Source organism: Ammospiza caudacuta, chromosome 2 (genome assembly GCF_027887145.1).
Source record: "Ammospiza caudacuta isolate bAmmCau1 chromosome 2, bAmmCau1.pri, whole genome shotgun sequence".
Taxonomy (NCBI): domain Eukaryota; kingdom Metazoa; phylum Chordata; class Aves; order Passeriformes; family Passerellidae; genus Ammospiza; species Ammospiza caudacuta.
The window spans coordinates 41,432,514-41,454,645 of NC_080594.1; the positions used below are offsets into that span (position 1 = coordinate 41,432,514).

At 41.0% G+C, this 22,132-nt stretch overlaps 1 protein-coding gene across 1 annotated transcript in view; it reads left to right on the forward strand.

Annotated features, from left to right (window-relative positions):
* The window catches only part of FAT3 (FAT atypical cadherin 3), a 393,636-nt gene that overhangs the window by 358,948 nt on the left and 12,556 nt on the right, over nt 1-22,132 (forward strand). Inside the window, exons 21-23 of the mRNA XM_058825430.1 lie at nt 4,001-4,135; nt 5,156-5,313; nt 12,893-13,361. Coding sequence (XP_058681413.1) covers nt 4,001-4,135; nt 5,156-5,313; nt 12,893-13,361 — 762 coding nt within the window. The remainder of the gene's footprint in view (nt 1-4,000; nt 4,136-5,155; nt 5,314-12,892; nt 13,362-22,132) is intronic.

Consider the following 22,132-nt stretch of genomic DNA (forward strand, 5'->3'; position numbering starts at 1 on the left):
TAGATGAGATGAATTCTATTTCAAATGTTTAATATGGTTCCGGCCTAATAGTTTGAAAGAATTTTTCTAATTGACCCAGGAGTGTTCAACAAAAATGCAGACACATCCACATTATTTAATCAAGAGAACAGCAGCCTTGGACCATTTTCTCATGAAACAAGATAATTCAGACTTTATGAAGCCACTTTTAGTATTTTCTGAATACTTTGACAGAAGGAAATCATAGACTGTGAGGATCTGCTGATAGTAAAGGAACTGTTCTTCAGAGGTGATTTTTGGCCTCAGCTCCACAGAGCACACATTGCCTCTGAAAGAGTCCTGGATGCTGTGAAGGACTGGGCATCAGCAACCTGGTTCTTATGTGTACAACAGTGCTTTTCCCATTTTCAGGAAGCACACACATGCATATTAATGAGCCTGGAATTCTCCTGGCAAGGAAAATTGGAGGAAAAGGTCTGTGCTGGGAACAGAGAACTGCAGATAACTTGGTTAGATCTGGCTGTGTTCTGTTTCATGTCACCTTTGTCCAAGGAAGGTTTTGTCCCTGTGTTCCTGCAGCTCCAGCTTTCAGGAATCTCCCTCCTTTCAAGCTTTTTTCATATAAGTGAAAAAGCAGAGTCTTTGTAGTACTCATACAGATTCAGGAGACTGGGCTGATGGAAAACCACTTAATATCACAAGGCTGAAGTTAAAATTCTTGAAGCACTCAATTTTCAAAATATATTTACAATCCTAGAAGTGTTCATTTTTGGAAGGAATAGGAATTAAATAAATCTCTCCTCTTGCAATGGAACAGTGTTTTCTGCCTCAGTATATTGGTTAGAAGATTGAAATACCTTTATCTTCTTTTAGAGAATTAAACTGAAGATGATCTGTCAAAATCAAGTGGGTCTATTCCACCTTTTCCTGCCACGCACTGCTTGATGCTAGCTCGTGTGTTTCTGTGGCACCTTGTAAAGAACAGTTTTTATTAATACTAATGTGAGTTTCAAGAGAATGCTGCAGATTGTCTGGACCTGCCTAGAAAAAAAAAAAGATCAATTTGAACCTATATTTCTTGAATCTTTTATTGGATGGAAAATAGACTGCTCTTTGGAGTGGAAATGCAACATTAGAATAATTTTATTTAAACTCAGGCTGTAAATCTTTGATGTGGACAACGTAACCTTGAACAATTTTACAATTTTGCTCCTCATAGTTGTGAAATCAGCCTGAAAATGTGTGTTAGCTGGGGCAATGCAATAATGCAGATTTGTGGCTTATGTACTTATAACCATGCAGACAGGCATAAAGCACTTCTAGCAAGTCTGAATATTTTAAAGTTTTGTGACAGCTATGAAATCCTGCTGCAGCAGGATGAATAAAAAGTTGGTTTCCTTGTAGTTTACCAGAAGGAGTATTCTTGGCCGTTCAGGATAAACAGTTCTTTCCACCATTGCACAGAGTACGTTAGATCTTTTCCATATATTTTCTGAATGTGAAAGGATGGCTCTAAAGTACAAATCAGAGTTTGAATCAGATAAAAAAAAAACCTGGCAGAGGTGGATAACAAAGGAAGCTGTTCCTTTTTTGCTTCATGTCAAGGATACAGTCATAGGTTAGGGGATGTGAAAATTTGCAGAGCCACATTTGGAAATCTCAGTGTCTCTTTCTGCTGCACAGTGACGAGCTGTGGGGCTTTAGTCCAAATGGCATGTCTGTCAGCTACACAGAGGCTCACTTGAATTGCAGCCTCACTGAAGGTTTAAGTTTGTTCAAAGAAGAGATATACTCTGCTGACACTAGAAGGCTGTGTATTTGTCACATAAGAATGAGTTAAAATAGCTAAAACAACCAAGGCGAAAATAAAAAGCAGCCTGTAGATTTTTTTACAACCCATTATAATTTCAGAAATAATTGTTGCTTGCCATTGAATTCTAAGAAATTAGGAGTTTTATTCTAAAAAAAAAAAGCCAAACAAAGCAAAGTATAGAAAACATCATATTCTCTGTTAAATTCTACCGATCTTACATTTACATAAAATAATAATCTGTAGTCCAGAACCCTATGACAGTTTTTTCTTGATTCTATAAGGCCTAAAGTGTGACTGTGTATTGCAGCTGTTACTCCTGTTAATGTTACCTACTAATGTGATTAATAAAGATTGCCATGCATCATTTTCTAACAGTGCTACCAGCAGTACTGTAAATCTTTTACTCCATAGACCTCTCAAACAAATGTTTGATAAAGGAGGAGAGGATGTTAAACATTAAATTGACTGTGCTGTACATCAAGGAGGACATTTACAGTAATTGCCATATTTGTAGTCAGCCCATGTCCACTTTGAAAGCTACAGTAGTAATTTTTCTTCTCCCAGAAAATACTAACAGTGTCAGGTAATTTCAGCTATGCTTACTATGAGCCCTGCTTGGCTTGTACAAAAGTGTGAGAGCAGTAAGATTCTTTCTTTCATTACTTTTGGAGATGTACTCCATGACAGGTTGATTCCTTCCTTTATAAACTGTAAATAAAATAATGTGCTCAAAAAATAAACTAGTTTTTGAATCTGATAAGGATCCTACAATATGGATCCTGCAATATACAAGAACTGCCAATATTCGGAAAGCAATAGGTAGGAAGGTGTTTTTTATCATTGAATTCATCACCTACATGTCTTAAATAAATTAACTTGATAAACAAAAGAAAAGTTGTCTGTTCATTCCCAGCAATAGCCTTTGCCTCCATTCATGCTGGGGCTGCAAGTCAACAAAAGCAAGGGCAGGAGTGCCTTTTTTTCTGCACTTGAAGACTACTTTCGTAAGTAGTCTTCATACTTCCATACCTGGATGCCCAAATGTAGAAACTGACCCTGCATCTCCCAAGTACCTTATTTCAACCCAGAAAAGGCTAGCTGTTGTGGAAGTCACATACTTCTGAAAATTCATGTGTTAAGCAGCAATAGTTGTATCATGTTTTGTATTATTATAGACAGTGTGCACAAATCTTTTAAGATTAGGGCAATCAAAACAGATTTAATTAGACACTTTGAAAAGTTACATTGAAGTTTTAGCTATACCCCATGAAATGCAAAGAATTCTTTTGACATCGATAGGCTTTAAATAGTAAATCCTTGACATGCTCAGCATGATAGATGTAAAGAATTTAGGGGGGTCTGAAAAAGCTACATATAATTGTGTCTCTCTAGTATTTTAAGCAAATTTAAAAGTCAGTACAGTTCTGTCCCTGCAGATTAGAAAAAAGGACTGCAGGTTTTGGTAGCCTGAGCAAGCTGGATAGGAGGTAAGATCTCAGAAATGTCAGAAGGAACATAGAGAGAGGGCAAATTTGCATGTGCTGTATGGTAAAGCTGGCAGCATGTCCTGTGTAGTATGAGAATGAAAAATCCAGGTGTCACTGTAGCCCAAGCATGGCTTAGAATCACAGAATATCCTGAACTGGAAGGGACCCACAGGGATCATCGAAGTCCAACTGCTGGCCCTGCACAGGACCACCAAGAATCACCTCATGTTCCTGAGAGCATTGTCCAAATGCTTCCTAAACTCTGGCAGGCTTGGGGCTGTGACCATTTCTACCTCCTTAGATTTGCTTCTCATGGGTGTGCTGGGGGAAGAGGAGTGCATAGCTTCAAGCAATTTTTTTCACTCATATTTCTAAAGACCTCATGCAGGAAGCTTTGTGGGAGAAAGAATGGCTTGAGAGTTATCACACACAGTTATAAACCAGTTACTGCTCATAATAGTTTGTTTTTATAATATGTTCCCATGGGGTTTAGGGCAGTCTTTGGAAAAGAGCTATTGCAGTTCTGCTGTGTACTTGCCCAAAAGCTGTTCCTTTCTATGAAGGTTTGCTGGGGCTTTTTTGTTGTTGTTGTTATTATTATTAAGCCATTTTTTTTGCTTGTACCGAAGTGTGCGATCAATAATGGTCTTTCATTACTCTTGTGTTGCAGCAGATGATGCTGTACACTGTGGATCCCTGACAGTGTTTTACCTTGTTGCAGGAGCACTGTGCCCAGGCTCCACGGATCCGTGCGTGGAGAAGCCGTGCCCAGGGGACATGCAGTGTGTGGGCTACGAAGCCAACCGGAGACCGTTCATCTGCCAGTGCCCGCCGGGAAAGCTTGGCGAGTGTTCAGGTGCATTCACAGCCATAACGGGGGATAAACTGGGACAGTAAAGTGCTGCCATTCTCATTTTGTCAGGCAGAGGCACCAGTGAAGTTAACAGAAAATGTACTGCTTAACCCATCTCAGCACGGGCACTGGGGGGTGTGTGTTATAAGCCCTATAAATACTTGTCTTTATGGCTAAGGGGCTGTATGTAGGCTGTGATCCAGTTTCTGTTTGGAAATTCCCACTGGCTTGCTCGAATACCAGCTCAGTAAAACAGGCTGCTGAGAAAACAGGATTTTTCCTAGAAAATGTTATGCCAGATGTTTTCCTGCCCATGGGCAAAGCTCTATAATTAACTCTTCTGCTTACTATTTAGATGACCAAAATTCCAGCCTTTATTAATGAAAACACTATGCTATCCCAAAAAGAAAGTTTGAGGACATCTGCTAGTTCTCTGCATCTGTGTTGTTCCCTGGGATATGAAGAGCCAGGTGGACAGGCAGTGAAGCAGAGCTTTCTGTTGACTTCAGTGAATGCCAGGCTGCAGGACAGAGGATTTGTGCTGATTGCCTGATGCAAGCACAGCAGATACTGAACTGTGGTCCTGGGCAGTGGTTGCAGGGGACTCATTGCAAGGCTTTGGCTGATATCTGCCCACACATAACTTGACACCCATAACTCAGCTGCCTGATGTACAGGTGTGGTCATCTTTGATTCCCTCTGTTATCAGTTAGGCAAGACTGGTGCCTCCAGGAGTGTATAAGCTGAAAAGTGTTGAATACTTGGAGAAACCCCTTTTTTTTTATTTTTAAATATGGAGAAATAGAACTTTCCTCTATCCCCTGAAAAATAGTTTAAAAAAAGGAAATGCAGAAATATTTTGTAGAAGATGCCAGCTTTGTTTTCTCTCATCAAAAATGAGTTTTATTTACTTCTTCCAAGTCATTCTCATAAACTTTATAAATTCATTAATTACTTAACAGTTGAGGAATTGTTTTATGTATCACTAAAAGCACATGTGTCTTTTCAAAATGGTTGTTTCAGGCCACACTTCCCTTAGCTTTGCTGGGAATAGCTACATTAAATACCGTGTTTCTGAAAATAGCAAGAAAGAGGAATTCAAGTTGGCTCTCCGACTGCGAACCCTGCAAAGCAATGGGATTATAATGTACACCAGAGCGAATCCCTGTATAATTCTGAAGGTAATTAAAATAACTTATCTTTTCTGCAGTTGTTTTTCTCAATTCTTTATTTTCTCTTGGCTCTTGATTTTGGGAATGCTTTTCTCATATCTGCTGTAGATGGAGAAGATGAAGTCTGATTCTAACAGGGAAAACAATTTCAGCAACAGCAGCAGCAGCAACGATCAGAAAAGCAGCTTGTTAGTGGTACTTTACTTGGAAAATTTCCCACTGGGCGCTGTTCATTATAAGCGCATTATGTGTGTCTGTGTGCAGGAGCCAGTCTGCACGAGATGTAAGATTTGGCCATTTATATGACTATGTAGTCAAAACGAAGCCTGCTGGAATTGCTGTTCTTCCCTTCTGTCCTGTCTGTGGTTAGAGGATATGCCCTCACTGTTAGTGAGCTAATTCCAGGAGCCAACTGCTTGGAACGTGTCTCCTACTGAATATGAAAATCTCTGCACTCTGTGGATTAAGATTCTTTTTTGAGAGAGTCATGGGGTCAGTGGAGATTGATACTAAATCAATATTTAGTTGATAAGCTTTCCATGCATTTTCATTCATGCATTTTCATTCTTTTTTTTTTTTTTCTGTGGAATGGCAAATGCTGGATGGAGAGGGAGTACTAGGCTCATCCAAGAGCCTGCACATATAGTATTTCTGCTATAGCCTCTAAGGTACCAGATGAAAACATTGACATTTGTAATTCAGCCACATTCTATAATTCAGCAGTGGAAGAAATGGCACAGAGCCTTTTGTGTCTGTATTTGCAATCTTTAGGGTACTTTTGGCTGAATGCTTAGGTAATGTTAAAGCGGCTAGATGAGTTATTAATGGGTAGCAAATAATTTTATAGTTGTTTGACAGAAGTATTTCATGAGCAAGAGTACTGTCTGTCATTCACCAGGAACTGTCAGCATTGTTCAGATTTGCACAAGACAGCTTCTACTTTGAGACACGTAGAAATGCAGTTTGAACTTTCAAGCATGTGGTTTTGTTTAAAAAAACAAAACAAGCAAAACTGCAGGTTGGAAGACCTTCTTTGAAGTCCTCATCATGCTTGCTCTTAGAATCTGTCAGTAGGTAATGTTTGCAATTTGGTAATTTCAAAAAATACCTGGGAAAAAAGAAATGGCCCTGGTGGAAGGTGCCACTTGAAAACAATAGGAGATGATACAGAGATGGCCTGAATTGGAGTTAGAATGGTAATAGGAGAATTCATTTTGCTAGAGTTTTGTGTATAAAGCTCTCATCATTAAGGAGCACAGCATATCCACGTCATAGACCACTGAGTGAAAATATCCAGCTGAAGCAGGGAAATTTTGCCACCAAAATAGAAAAGTTGATGCTACTACTATTAAACTAAAACAAAACCTCACACACAAAAAAAACCCACATCAGAAAAAAAAAAAAAAAAAAAAAAAAAAACAAAAAAAAACCAAAAAAAAAACGGGAAAAAAAAAAATCCAAACCAGTAAGAGAACCGCCCTTTACAGTCACCTGAATTGAGTATGTAGTCGTGAGGTAGGAATCATGTTTTCAGTCCCCACTTCACACAATCACCTAATTATTTTTCTTTGAAAGGTGCTGAGTTAAAAATAATACTTTATGGAGCAGTGACAAGAGCTGTGGCTATTGTACTCCAATCTCAGTCAGCAGCCTCCATGTCAAGTTGGTTTGCTCTCTAAGTCTAAGAAACAAAGACAGAGAAAGTAGAGAGCTTCACATACAGCTGCTTCCTCACATATCTGATGAGTGAGGTCCATGGTTGTGTATGGATGCAAAGCCTCTGCTTTGTCCTGTGCATTGATCAGGGGAGGACATAGGGAATTACCTTCTCAAAGCCTCATGCTCTGCTTTTCAGTGGGGCAGGATTCACTTTTGCAGTGTCTTTTTCCCAGGTCTGGCACTAGGCTTCTGCATGCATGGAGTTTAAAGGAAACAAAATCATTACATTCAGCATAGGTAGTTTTAAGAAATGGTGTCACTTAAAAGATCAGGAATTGTCAGAGTTTAGTTTTGAGTGTCTTTCAACCGAGGAATATCAGGCTAAGTTCTCAAAAAACGTGCTCTGTGACAGACAAATGGCATCATGCTCAAGGGATTCGGCCCTGTCAGGTCTCTTCAGGGATGGCAAATGGCTCATGGACTGCACTTTGGGGACCCCTGACTCAGGTGTTTTCAAGGAAGTTATGCTTAGACCTCCTAAACACACATTTTTTCATTTGTAAACCAGAGGTAAGGCTTTTTTAACCAGGTACATATGTTGGGAGGTAGGGAGGCACTCAGAAATGAGGCCATTAAGCAGATTAATTAGAGGTCCATAAATGTGAAGTTGTTACCATTTGAGCATTGCTTTCAATTAAATTAAACATGAGGAGATGCTTTCCAAATAGAGGATAAAGGTTGAAATCCTGTGTTCTTTTGAGCACTCTGGCATCACTCCAGCAAAGCACTTAATCACTTGCTTAACTTCCTATATTTGAAACCAATTGGAACTATTCACATACCTTAATTTTAAGCATCTACTTAAGTATCTGCTGGATTAGCACCAGAGGGCCCAGTACCATCTCTGAGCTTCAAATAAAGGCAGAGTTGGAAGAAATTTAGACCCACAAGGTATGAGCCCATGGGAGGACAGGCAGAAACACCTGTGCTCTTGGGGCACAGAGTGGCATTGATTGTTTTGAAGCAAGTTTCTGCCATTGCAGTCTGTTTAAAAATTAATGCTGCAATATGCCTTTGGTGTTTAAATGACCAGCTTAATTTTGGAAGCTCATGCATTTGTGATAACTCCAGGGATGGAAATATTTCATAATCTTAAGACAGTGTCCTTCCTGGATGAATAATCAATTCCATAGAGCAAACTGCTTGTCTACTACTTTGCTGAAAGCTTACTAGCTACACTCTGTTGATATAATAAAATAAGGGTGTTATTTATTCAGCTGTTTCAAATAAAGCAACTCATCCATCGAATTTGAGAGGCTGGCCTTTTTTGTTTTGTTTTGTTTTGTTTTGTTTTTTCTATTCTCTTACTTATAAGGCAATTGAAGCAAATTGAGATGCAGGTCAATGTTGGCTTTTTTTTTCCCTTTCCTTTGGAAAGATTGCATGTCCCAAAACCTGTACCACTCTTTCCTTTTTACCTATGTAGCAGCTAACTCAGAAAAGTAAGATTTAACCATCTAAAGCATTACTAGGCCATAGCAGAAGAGAGTTCCTTTTTTTTTCCCCCCAAGGAATATAATGGAGATTCATCTTGTTTTGTGAAATTTAAAGGATTACAAATAGGTAAAGAAAGACTTTCCCATCATGCCATAAATATAGCGGCTAAACAGTGAAGGGCAAGCATATGTTCTTTGGTCCAGGCAGTTAATGTGAAACTTTGTGTGGCTTAGCTAAGTGTGTATTACACATTTTAATGCATTACTGCTGCATGGCCTGTGCTGGATAGGGCTGAAGTTTGGATATGATCCCAGTTGTAGCTGGAGTTGAAACGTGTAATGTTTTAATTAAATACACCGTTTTACACAAACGAACCTGAAATGCAATTCGGCTAACGAAATATTTCCCCAGATAGATTAGGAGGCAGCACGCTGTATGTATCCATGGTGTTTGACTGCAGATGGACTGTGTGAGCTGGAGGTGGTCTCAGAAGAACCATTTGATCATTTTATTACCTATGTTGATACATACACAAATATGGATGTTAGCCAAACATCTTAGCCAGACTAATATTCTAATATAATTTACAGTATGTGTTTGGCTCCATTCTGCCCGTTGAATGAAATTATTGAAATGTAACAGATTGCATCGGCTTTTGGAGTCTTCACTGTTCTTTTAACTTCTCTACAGGTGAGATCTTGTGGCATATATGCTTAAGTGTACACTAACCTCCCTGTCATAATTGTTATAACTGAGATTAACTAAACCCTGAGTCTAGAAAGCTCTGGGAAGTGGAAGCTTTTTGGGAATTTTCTGCCCAGCTAGGATGAAGCAGTATCTCTCTGCTTTTATGGTGCAGAGAGTCTCTGCTGGTGCCATGGGCTGCACTGGTGAGGGGTTGCAAAGTTTGCATGTCTCTGCTGTGATATAGAGTAACTCAGGCTTTCTGCAGTGTTGCACTACAGAGATGGATGAAAAAAGCAATAGCACACATTCAGTGCTGGACTGACAGTCTGACGCTATCAGCTCTCAACTAGACCAACCATGCCACTGAGGTTATTGTCTGGATAATTGCTGAGCCTGGACAAGAGCCTTGGTTTTCATTGGATGCCCATATTTGTTCCTTGAATGTCCCTCAGTTAGCTTGAAGTTCAGCTTTTCTTGGTCCAGGCTATAATCAAAGAACCCCCTCTGAGGACTGAGCAGTGACCCTGACATCTCAGTGGCTACAAGGAATCACAGGAACACCAGGGCTTAATTGCTGAGTGATGGTTGAATTCTCTGTGCTTAGGAGTGGGGAGAGCAATTTTACCTGTTAGGTGGAAAAACCTTCTCTTCCCTACTTGGCCAGTCCAGCTGCTGAGTACTCAGGAGTGGAGCCCCTTGCAGCAGCTGCTCCTTGCCAGCTCTTCCTGCTCTCCCTACTCCTCCTCGAGGTCCATCAGGGGACAAATACTTCCTCCTAGCTCCTCTACAGCAAGGCCCATGACCATCTGATTAATGGAGGTGCTTTTATGGTCCCATTGCTAGGGGTATCTGGGCATGTCACAGAGTCTTTAATGTATGTATCTGTAAAGCAGTGGTGTGAGGTAGGGAAATGACGTTACCCCTCTTTTACTGATGGAGACCTGAAACTAATGGCTTGCCTGAGATCTCAGAGGAAGAATGTTGCAGAGTGTGGGTTCCCATGCAGATCTGTCATGTCTTAGGCTAGTACTGTAAGCATCAGACCATCCTTTCCATCTTTCACTCTAGTTAGAGGTTACTCGTGTTTCTTCAATAACAGGAAGGAAACTTAACCCTTCAGACAATATATATTTACTGTGCATGTCAGATCATCTGCTGGGTAAAGACAAATAAAAGTGGATGAGAAAGATGTATAAAACATATTTTAATGGCAAATCTTTTAGATCATAGTTTCCTGTATACAAATGGTGTAATATTTATCCCAGGTGCTTAAATGTGGTGTTGTATTTATAAAGATAATTGGAAAAACATGTTCTGTGAGTAAGAGTAATAGACATGCAGGCAGTAGGTCCTTCAGGGCATAAGTAGTCATAGGGGAGGTATATGTATATTATACGTAATCAGTAGAAGAGTTTCCATAGGAAAGAGCCGTTTAAGTAAGCAGCAAGTTTATCTGCTTATCCAGTGATGGCTGTTTTTCAAAGTGTAATATATTGGCATGCATTTTTCTGTTTGATTTGTATTCCTGGTGAGACAGACCACACTTTTTGAGCAGCACCTTCAATGTTTATGGACTGTTTTGTTGCACAGGGAGGAAAGAAACTAATACTCCATCTCAGGAGAGAAAAAATTCTGTTTATCAGGACATCTTGTTTACCAAGATTCCTCCTGAGAATATGCTTTAACAGACCCAATTTCAATCTACAGAAACTGTTTACATCTGAGTTTTGAGTCCTTTAAGAAAATGTTTCTTAATGAAGAATGATCCAGACTCATTATTCTATACATCCATTAGCCTTATTTGATTGAGCTGTAGGAGTATCAAGCAACATCCATCCCTTGAGCATGTATTACAGTCATAGATTTGATTTCTTCTCAGTTTCATTACATCCTACAGATCAGGGACTGCAAAACAGCCGTTTTTTTAGCAGGGGCTAATTCTAGTTCCGTCCCTTGGCTCCTGCTACGTGTATTCATTCCTCTACGCCCCCTCATACCATGCAGAATAGGTGGGCAGCTGGCATCTGTGAGGAGCTTGCCCCATGCTTGGCACCTCTGTGTCCATGCTGCCAAGCAGTCACCGAGCAGAGGATTGGTGTGGTTTTATCCCGATTGCCCAGTGTGTTTTGGCTTGAGCTCCAGTTCAGAGTCAGCCAGTCAAGAAACAAAGGATTTGCAAATGAGAAGGAAATCCAGAGATCTACAGATGTCAAGATTTTGCCTTTAGCTTTTCTCCTGGTAGTTTTCTCAACCTCTGAGAACATAAAATGCTGATAATGGCAGACAACACGGTCTGCTCCTGTACATTAAAACTTCCCAGTTTACCTTCAAGCCACATCAGGGAAACTGTCTGAGAAGAGTTTGAGCACACAGTCACATGCCAAGGGATGTCTTCACTAACATGACTGTTCATGCTAGAAATGGCCAAAGGCAGATGGACACTGCAGCATCCTCACATCTGCATTTTCCATTCCAGTTCAGCAGGCCACCAAAGCTCTATGGGGTCCTTGCATTGACATCTGTGGAAACTCTGCTCTCACTGGGGGGAGCAGTCAGTCTCTGTAACAGATACACCAGTGAGAGGACCATGTGAGCTGCCTGGAAGGATGAAAAATGACACAGCACCTGAACTTTTCAGGGGGATAAATAATGGGACAGAACTGTCTTGAAATGGGGTTTGCAGAAATAAATACTTCCTAGAGCATGACATAAGGGTAAAATACTTGGAAGGGCTTTCAGAGAACTTGAATCCAATTAATGTGCCATAAGACATTATTTCCAACCTTGTCAGCCATTTTAAATTTATATGCCATCTGTTAGAGAAGCCTAGAATCTTGGGGTAAACTGCTAATCAGGAAAGCAGAACTTCACATCCATTCCCTCATTCTGCACTTTGCCTGCCCCAGCAGGATAGCACAGATTTACTCTTTACGAGGACTTGGGATGAGTGAGGGACAGGAGGGAGAGTGAGAAATCCCCTGCAAACTCTCTAAATCCATGAGTCCTGCATAAATATTAGGAAAGAAAGAAAATCAAGATGCATCTTATGCCATCTGTGAGGTATGCACAGAGCAGGTTGTGTTGCATCTTTGGGAAATAACTAACTTTTGGTCAACTAGTATCTTACTGTTGTAATTAGTGATAGTGAACTTATGATGCTTAAGGGAAAATCCACACCTTGTTGAGATGCTCCTTGAAGTTACAGAAGCACAGGATTGTCTGCATGAGCAGAATACCTAACATCACCAGCTGAAAGTGTGGCCCTTGGCTTTGCCACAAGCCTCTCAAACACTAAGAGGTGATCCTGTGCCCTGACCGTCCTTTTGATAACATCAGCCAGTGGAAGCAGAATCACAGCTCTCAGACTTGCTGAGAGAGACACAGCTGCTCAACAGCAGAGCCAAGAGCAGAACAAGGGTCCTCGAGTCCATATCCTGTTCAGTACAAAACATAAATTATCCCAGTTTTCACCTGTGTTCTGCACCCATATGATTTTCTGTATTTTTAGTTTTCCTGCAGTAATTGACTTCAGGCAAATTCAAAGTAAGCTGATATTTTCCACCTTATATTTTTTTGCTCATGATAAAGGCACAGCTTTTTGTTCTTTTAGTGTCATGTAGGAGAGCAGCTTTAACAGCGTGCAGAGACAGTCTAGAAGTTCTCTGTGCTTCCATTTTCTCTGTGAGAGCGTATTATGAGACAGCTGAGCGCCTGAAGCGGTTTGATTTCTGTTTTCCTCCTGCAGATCGTCGATGGCAAACTCTGGTTCCAGTTGGATTGCGGGAGTGGTCCAGGAATCCTGGGAATTTCTGGAAGGGCCGTTAACGATGGAAGCTGGCATTCTGTCTTCCTGGAGCTGAACCGCAATTTCACCAGCCTAACCCTGGACGACAGCTACGTGGAGCGCCGCAAGGCCCCCCTCTACTTCCAGACGCTCAGCACGGATAGCTCCGTCTACTTCGGCGCCCAGGTCCAGGTGGATAACGTCCGCAGCCTGACTGACAAGAGGACAACGCAGGTCCTGAGCGGCTTCCAGGGCTGCCTGGACTCGGTGGTCCTAAACAACAACGAGCTGCCCCTCCAGAACAAGCGCAGCAGCTTCGCAGAAGTGGTCGGCCTGACGGAATTGAAGCTGGGCTGCGTCCTGTATCCCGATGCCTGTGAGAGACACCCCTGCCAGAACGGCGGCACCTGTACTGCCGTGCCATCTGGTGGTAAATGCTTTCATTACTTTATGGGCTTCCCCCTCCCGGTTTTCCTCTGTAATTTATTGCCAGAGATGGCTTTATGCAGCAACATGCTTGAAAAATCTCATGAACTCTATAAAACTCTGATAGGTATTGCAAATTGGGTAAAAGCTGTTTGCTCTATAAATAACAGTGAAATGGTGCCCCTTCTTACTGCATTAGTGTTCCAGGAGGAAATTGATTTATTGGCTGTTAGTATAATCCTATTTCTATAGAAACCAATAGAATTACAATTACTGTAATGTTCAGCTGGATTTTTCAGAATCCATTTACAGCATCCTTACAGCATTGAGGGCTGTACACAAAGATGGTGATTTGAAATGTCCATCACAGATGTAACAGCAGTGTTGCCTTACTCTGTTTCCAAAGCTGTCACAAATAATTACTGAGCTGCCCTCAAACACCTTCGTCCTTTTGGAAGTGAGTTATTTCATTACATGTCTGCATGGAAAATAGCAAGTTGGGCCCATTATAAACCCCCTGAACTGTATTTTACAGTTTTCTCGGAGGCCTGAGTGCTCTAAGGTCTAAGTAATATTATCCAAATTTTATAGGGCATTGATTTAGACTGTGCTTGTGGTGGAGATTCCTATCCAGTAGTTATGTGGTGGTTTGTGTCATTTGATACCAGTGACTTACTGCAGTGCACCAGTTACCAGAACAGTCAGCGTGTTAGCAGGAGAAAAGCAAATGGCCCACATGTATAACATTGCCTCTCAGGCAGTTCTCTTTCTGCAGTGTAGGAGTTTCCCTTCCAATTCCCCATACTGTAGTAGCACACAGCATTGCACACCTTTTCTGGCAGAATAAAACTTCCTCTGAAAAGGAGGTTGCTCAACAGAGAGTTTTCTGAAAGTTCAGAGCTTTCCATCCACTTACTTTCAGTGAGTTTTGGTCATGGCTCTGTAGGGAAGTTCCCGCGTAAACTCTTATTTTATGGAGCATTTAACCACTGTCCCAGGGCTTTCTGCTTTAATGTGTCCATGCAATTCCCTTGCACCCATAGTTATTATTTCTGGTTTTCATTAGTTTAAGCCTGACTTGCATATTTCCTTTCTGACTCCCCTCCACCACACAGAGTTTTTAGGCCTAAACTTCAGATCAGTTCAAGACCTACATGTGGTGAGATCTGGGCAAAACCGTGATAATTTTCTCAGTTGAATAGCCCCACTCCTATAAAGTAAGTCCTGAAAATGTGGATTTGTCCATGCTGGGCTGTCTCAGCTAGCTTCCCCTCTGGGTCTTTGGTTTTGATTCAGCCACCTCTTCTCCCATGATGCGTCAGGGATGCTGTCAGCTGTGCTGTTGATGGAAAGAAATGGGAGGACAGTTAGAAGGAATGAAGCACAGCCCTGGCAATTCAAGATGTGTTGTGGGACATGAGGAGAAAAGTTGCTGTGTGTGTGTTTGTCCTTTAGGGTCTTTATTTACCAAGGGAAGGAGAGAAAAGGAGGGCTGCATAAAAAGGGCAAAAGAAAATAATTCTGAGACAGAAGGATGCTGCAGCCACTGGAAGAATTGCTAAGCATGATTTTTGAAATTCCTATGAAATATGGCTGTAGTATTTACAGGAATGTCTGTATGTTGGCTTTGATTCAGAGTCCCTGCTTAAGAAATGAGGTTAACCATTCGTCTCACATCCTAGGAAGCATGAGAACAGTTCCTTCTATTGATTTTATTTGAGTCTATTTACCGTATTGCTCAGCAGTTTAATGATGAGTAAATTGAAACCTTTCTAACAGAACTCCTTACAGTAATTCTTTTTTTCCCAGCACCGTGTGCATGCCAACTCAAACTGAGGGGAGACACGGGGTAAGGGAGAAACAAGCGGCCCTGAAGTTTGGACTCATCTTATTACTGGAATGGCAAATACCATTTTCACATCAACAAAATTCGCTGCTAGAAAGCAGGCACAGAACTGATTTAACTTGCCTGTGTTCCTGCCTCGGCGAGGGGCATGTGCCCTGCAGGGATGTTTTGGCTGCCTGCCGTCAAAAAATCTGTTTGCTGTTTTTACTGTCTCAGCAGTGTGTGTAAATAAAGGATTGTTATAAAGCCATAATTCCAGTGCAATGGGCCCTGACTGGATGTCGGTGGTTCTACAGCCCAGCCCTTAAGGAGAGGACATGGGCATTTTTGCTTCCACTAGGCAAAGCAGTTCTGCTGTTAGTGTCCTCCATATGCTGAAAATCCACATAATTAAATTCTAATAGCACAAGAGCACATCAGCATTGCAAGTCCTAGTAGCAGAGCCACAAATTGCAATGTGCTTTTAAGAACCGTCAACCATTGCACTTGCTGACATGGATGTTAGCAGCTGACTTCCATTTAAAAAAGAAAAAAAAAATAGAAGACTTTATTTTTTAAAGAATTTTCTTAAGAATGAAAATGGCAGCTTTTTTCTTTTGTGGTGAGGGTAAGAATGCAAAAATATACCATGCAAAGGTCCTTTTCCCAATCACAGGGCATTCAGTAGCTGCAGGATCTCTTGACTAATATTTTCTATGATATTATCTTTCTTTGTCAGTTTTTGGAAAATAATGTTCCTTTTCCTAAACAGAGAGTATTTTAAGATTTTTTTTAAATAAATAAACCCTCTAGTTCAAATTTTACAAAGCAGATTTCATATACTGTTAGCATCCTTGTAGTTATGGACAACCCACTGGGCTTTACAAGAGAATTAGGAGAGAGAGAAAGAAAGCTGAGATCTATAGCTAACTTAAGAAAAAAACAGTCAAGCAAAGGTTACCCAACATTATAACATGAAAGAGTTGCTGGCTACATACCAGAAGTCAAAGAGGCCATGTCTAATTTGCATATAATTTGCATAATTTGAGCATCTACGACGCAAACCTCCATAACAGTATTCCTGTTATGGAGAATCTAAGATTCTCTATTCTGTCTCTGTTCCTGAGATCTTCCTTTCAGTAGGAATGCCTACTACCCTGTTCACCATTATTAAAAAGCTGCCTCAATTGCCTTTCACTTCATCCTGTGGTTGGGAATAGGGATATCCCATGGCCCTGTTTGGGGAAGTGCTCTGTATGCACTGGGAGTGTGTCCATGCTGCTGCTGTTAGGGTATGGATGGACACACTCCCAGCTCCTGGCGCAGGGCAGGGCTGTGCCTGGGCTGCACAGAGCTCAGGACTGACCACAGAGGTGTTGCCCCCAGGCAGGGCTGGCACAGGGCTAAGCTGACCCACAGTGCCTCTTTCTGCCTGACCTCTCTGCATATGGAATAGAGCAGAACGGGGATCTCAGCCTGCACAGACAGCTCAGATGGGAACTCCAAGAGTACATAAAAGCCTCTCTGCTTTCAGACTCTGGTTTCTGAGCCAGCAGAAAGTGACCAGGGCATGAATCTCTGCTTGCTCTCAGGCAACAGTGTTGGCCAAGTGATGTCAGTGGTACAAGAGGGGAGACTGTGTGTCCAGAGACCCCATGGGCAGATCCAGTGCATGCCTAAATAGGGGCTGGCAGAGGGGGATGAGCACTCACTGGATCTGACAGCTCAGGAGACTCCTAGCAGAAAGAGACATACTCAGGACAATTTTCTTGGGAGACAGTGGAAACCACAGCCCTGAAGTACAGGCCACATTCTGCCAGACTTTTCAGTCCCTATCCATAAGTATGGGTCAGTAAATCTATTTTTAAAGGAAGTTAGCATTTTGAAACCTGACGAACAACATGACTTTCAGAAACAGCTTGGCTCTTTGAACTGAAATTTCCCAAGAAAATTCAACCAAGTATTTAAAGTGTGGTTAAGCTATAAGATGCTGAATATGAGGTCTTAAAATGGGAAATGTCACACAACCTTAATAATAGTGTGGCACTTGCAGGGCTGCCAATAGTAAATGTATGTTTATCTGCATGAGTAACAGTATGAGCAATCTCAGCAATAGAAAGCTTTACTGTAATCGCATGCAAAGACTGCACCAAGGTTCTCAGCCACAGAGAGAAACCTCATGCTTGTAAAGCCTGCAATTATAAGTATAGTTACTTCCTTTTAATTTGATCAGTCCTGTATACATCTGGCTTTGATTAAAGTAAATGGCTTCTATGAGTAGGCGATTTTACTTGAACATATGAAGCATTTGAGCGGAAATATTTACTGAGTCAAGGACTGTGGGCAGAGTGTGGGGACATAAAGTCATTTTGCTTTCCCCACTTTCCACTTTTCTTCAACTTTTTTTTTTTTTCATGAACAGAGCTAAAATCCAAAGGGAGGAGAATGCAACATAGCGCTTGGGTGGTGGGTTTAACACGTGCTTTAAATGTTGTTGGCGACATTACTCACGGCTGGTTTTGAGGATCGGGTAATTCATAAAAAAGAAATAAGGGAAAAATTAGTGTAATAATACCACAGAACTGACTTGGTCTTATTAATGTTCTTGATCTTGCTTTTTCACACATGTAAACAACCCAGCATACTGTGATGTGAGTATACCAAATGCACTTCAGTTATTTTTTTTAAGCTTTTTTAGAAATTCTAGGGGTGCTTAATGTTTTTAATATGTAGTGAATATAGGCATCTGTTCTTGAATTCTCACTTTAAAAGTATATGCATGTCAATCTTCTCATAGCACTGGTTCAGCAAAGACTGAGGTTCATTTTCATACCAGCAAGTGGCAAGAGGCAATGATCTCTTTGAAGACAGATAAGTTAAATCCAGGCTGGCAGGACTGTGGATGGCTGAACACACAGTACTTGAAGGTGGCCTGGTTTGACTATAGACCTACCAAAATACAAATGCTGGGAGAGGTCCTCTTCACCTTCAGTAGTTCTTACCAGTTAACTTGGTGTGTAACACAGTGGTCAATGTCCTGGGCAGGGCAATTTCTGGACATTGAGTTTGTCAGGTTTCGCTGCACAGCAGGGAGAGAAACTATACAGAGAAACAAATGGAAAAGCCAAAGCACATTAACAGATAAAAGCCAGCCTGTCTTGCATGGGATAGATAGAAACAGGAGCATACACGTGTTAAAAAAAAATAAAAAATTGGCAGCAGTTCGGAGCATCCTCTTTAATAAAGCCAAGTAAACCTTGGGATAGACAGACATTCAGATGCTCAGGCTGGGAATGCTACCAGCAGAGATGTTCACTACATAACAACACCCCATCTGCTGATGGCACCGTGCCTGCCTTGTGCCGCTGCCTCTGCTTCTCAAGTGCCAGGCAAACACAGGTGTAGGCAGGGAGCCTGGGTAGTGTCCTGTCTCACTGCAGGTTGCTCTTCAGTGAGGTCTGGGGTGTAAAACACCTCTTCCTCTAGGTAGGGACACACCAAGGGAGCAGTAAGAGCAGCTGTTTGAGTCACAGGGAGGAGATGAGATTTAACTATGCAGAGGGGACTCAGATTGATGAAGGAGCATGAGAGAAGCCTTATAAAACAACCAGTAAGCCCAAGACAGTGTGTAGACCTATGCATACATAATGTTTCAGGTCATGAATGATATTTGATGCAAATCTTCTGATCATCATCTCTCCCTGGGCTTCACTTCCCACTGGAGAGGCAAGGTCTGGGAGGGCAGGACCAGGCTGAACTGGAGGACAGCTGGTCCCAAAGCCCTGAGCTGCACACAGTGTGGCTCCTCAGCACCAGCTGTTTGGCTCCACAGAGCCACTGCTGCTGCTCTGCAGGACTTGTTAGCATAGATACAGCCTAAAAAGGCTCTATTGTGGTTCATAGCTTCTTGTTGGTCTTAGGTCAGCTATTGGGTACATGCTGCTATGGCACATGCTGAGAATGTTGTGGTCCCAACCTAAAGCTTTTCAGAGGTGTTTTCCTGAGCTTCCTTTTTCCACTGAATCCCTCTGAAGAAACACTGTGGTGAAATCACAAAATTTGCTGCCTTGGAGAATGCAGATCAACATTTCTAGGAATTAAATACTCATTCCTTGTGGAATTAGCTCAGATGGACTGTATGATCTTAAACGCTGATGAATTTCCAAAACTTCAGTGTTTTCATTGTGAACAGGATCAAGCCCCACATTGTTTAAAAGAGATTTTTCATCCCTTGCTGAGAGGACAGGATGCTGAGCCTTTTCTCATCCTTGAATGTGAGAAATTTGCTTGTTATTCTTGTTCTAAACCAGAGGGAAGAAATGAATGGTACAGTAGCAGGATATTAAAAGTATAATAAAAAGCCTTTATTGGACCCAAGATGTACTCCCAACCAGAGGGGTTTTCTTCACAATTTGCCTTTGTCCACAGCCATGTGGCTAAAATATTCAGTAGCCCACGAAATTACAGCCTCTGCTGGGAGGTTTGGAGAAGGATTAAAGGTCTGGCAGGTCTTCTGGCTGAGTGCTATATGCTGTCTACTGAGCCATCATATCAGCTCTCCTCTTCCCTACTCCATGAATTTTGACATATGCTTTGCTGTGTTGGAGACCTCCCAGGTGAGTGCTCTGCAGCTCTGAGCATGTGTGTCACAGAAAAGTTCTGTGCCTGTTGCCAGTGGATTGGACTTGGCGGGTGTATGGCAGTCAATCCAACGAGAGGAAACACCAGTGATAAATATGGTAATTCAATACTGCTTTGTTTTAGTGCCTTCTTGATTTCTAACTTTGATCCTTAGACTTAGAATCCATAGTGAATATTGCAGTCCTCTAATATCTGATGTGTGTTCCACAATCATTAAATCAAATTGTGTGAAAAATGTGGGCTTTCAGAAGCAGATTTTTATTTTGGTCCTGTTCTTACACTGCTGAGCAGGGCTCTGACCCATCTGGTAATTCAGTTTCATCTCTTAGTATAAAATGCATTCCATGTTTCTTTTAAAGTTGGTGGTAATTTTTTTTTTTTTAATCAGATCAATAGTCTTCAAGTTTTCTATAATGAACAAATGTAAACAGATTATATTACAGGACTTAGAGCTTAGCTGAAACAAACATGAAAAGACATGAAAAGAAAGTGATTCAAGGCCTTTGTCTTACAAATGATTGGCACCTGAAAACTTGGTTAAAAACAGCAGAAACTTGGCTTTTAACATCACTTTAGAGCTATGGATATTCATAAAATATCAGATAACAAATAGAATAACATATATATTCTGCTGTTACATAAGGCAGCACAACTGATTATGAATGAAGTGGTTTATATTTTAATTGAACATTCTCCTTTTGCTTAAACTCATTGAGTCTGTAAAAAACATGCAAAACATTAGTGTAAATTTTTGAACTATAGATGTCACTGTTCAGTCATAAAAAGGAAGTGCTGAAACAGCCTTATTTATTCATGCCGTGAATTCTACCTACAGTCACAGGTTTGTAGTTCTTCAGACACAGATCACTATAGGTACAGAAAAATGTTCGCATTGTCTGAGTGAGATATTTTTAAGACACAAAAAGAAATAAGCCCATCTTGCTGATGCTTACTAAGCATCTGGGCTTTTTGGGAAGCCCAGAAGTTGAATAATTTATCTTCTTGACTCTGTAACCTTGGAGAGATCAGTGTGTCTGTCTCCCTTCTTGTAGCAGGACAATGAAACAGCATGATATTTGAGTATCTGTTTCATTTATCTTCAGTTAAATAGTGTTGGACTCTTGACTGAGTATGCCAGCAAGTCTGGTTCCAAGTTTATTCTCAAAAGCCTGTCCTCATGAAAGAATTCAATTAGAGTAGCTGAACAAGGCGAATTGAACCATATAGGACATAAAAGATGTGGGAGTCTTGATGCAGAATTGCTTTTTTCTTATGCCTCCGCTGGGTTTTTCCGTACCGTTTCCATGAAATTCTTTTCCTTGTAACTGTGCTGGATATTCCTGCCATATTTGCAGAAAGAAGAACTTTTAAAACAAGTATTTGTGGTTTTTTCCAGATGTATAGATATAGAAAGTTTTTAAAAATACATTTAAAAGGCTCACCACTGAGAGATGATATTTCCACCACATCAGCTTGATTGCCAGTAATTTTGACACTGAATTGAGTTGCACTCAACCATTTCAGCTCTAACTGCAGCTGTATTAATGGCAGGAAGTTTCCTTGTTTTAGTTGCTTAATATGCTATATTCAGTAGGTATGTAAACCCCATAACTGGAGCTTGAACCTTGCCTACACATCTGTTTAGGACATTTGGATTATATAAGGAACTTTTTAAAAGATCAGCCCAAGTTTTTTTACAGATGTCCAGGAAAATTTTGCTGGCTCAACAGCTCTAACTTAGGAGTCTTCCACTTCTTAGCCATCTCATGGCTTTCACAGCCTACATGTTCCATGCTCTTTTCCAGCAAAAAAGCCGTCAGATTTCCATATCCAGTTCACAACTTTAGGAGATGCACTACCTTACTGGATTTCCTTGTGACCTTAAATAAAGCTTTTATTAATGGCACTGAGCCATATGAACTCACAAGCGCAGAAAAAGAAAAAATATATTTGTCATTTGATACTTGGCAGGGTGAACTGATGTGTTTAAAACCTCTCTTTTTTTTAATTCTGGTGTTGCCCCTGTGTTGGCAAAAAACATAGAAATGGGACTTCAATCCCCAACAGAGTCCCCCTCCACATGAATGTTGTTATGCCTGATGAATTGATGTGAGTGATTAATCAGAATTTGATAGCACACTAGTACTGAACATAATCAGCTCTGATTAGGGCTGGTATTGCCCAGGTCAGCTGGTATTTTGAAGTTTATAGTTTGTGCCTTGATGATGCACTTTATAAAACTGGTGTTTTATTACTGTCACATCCCCATTGTGTTGCTCCTTTAAAGGGCAGAGATGGAAAAGCTCTCA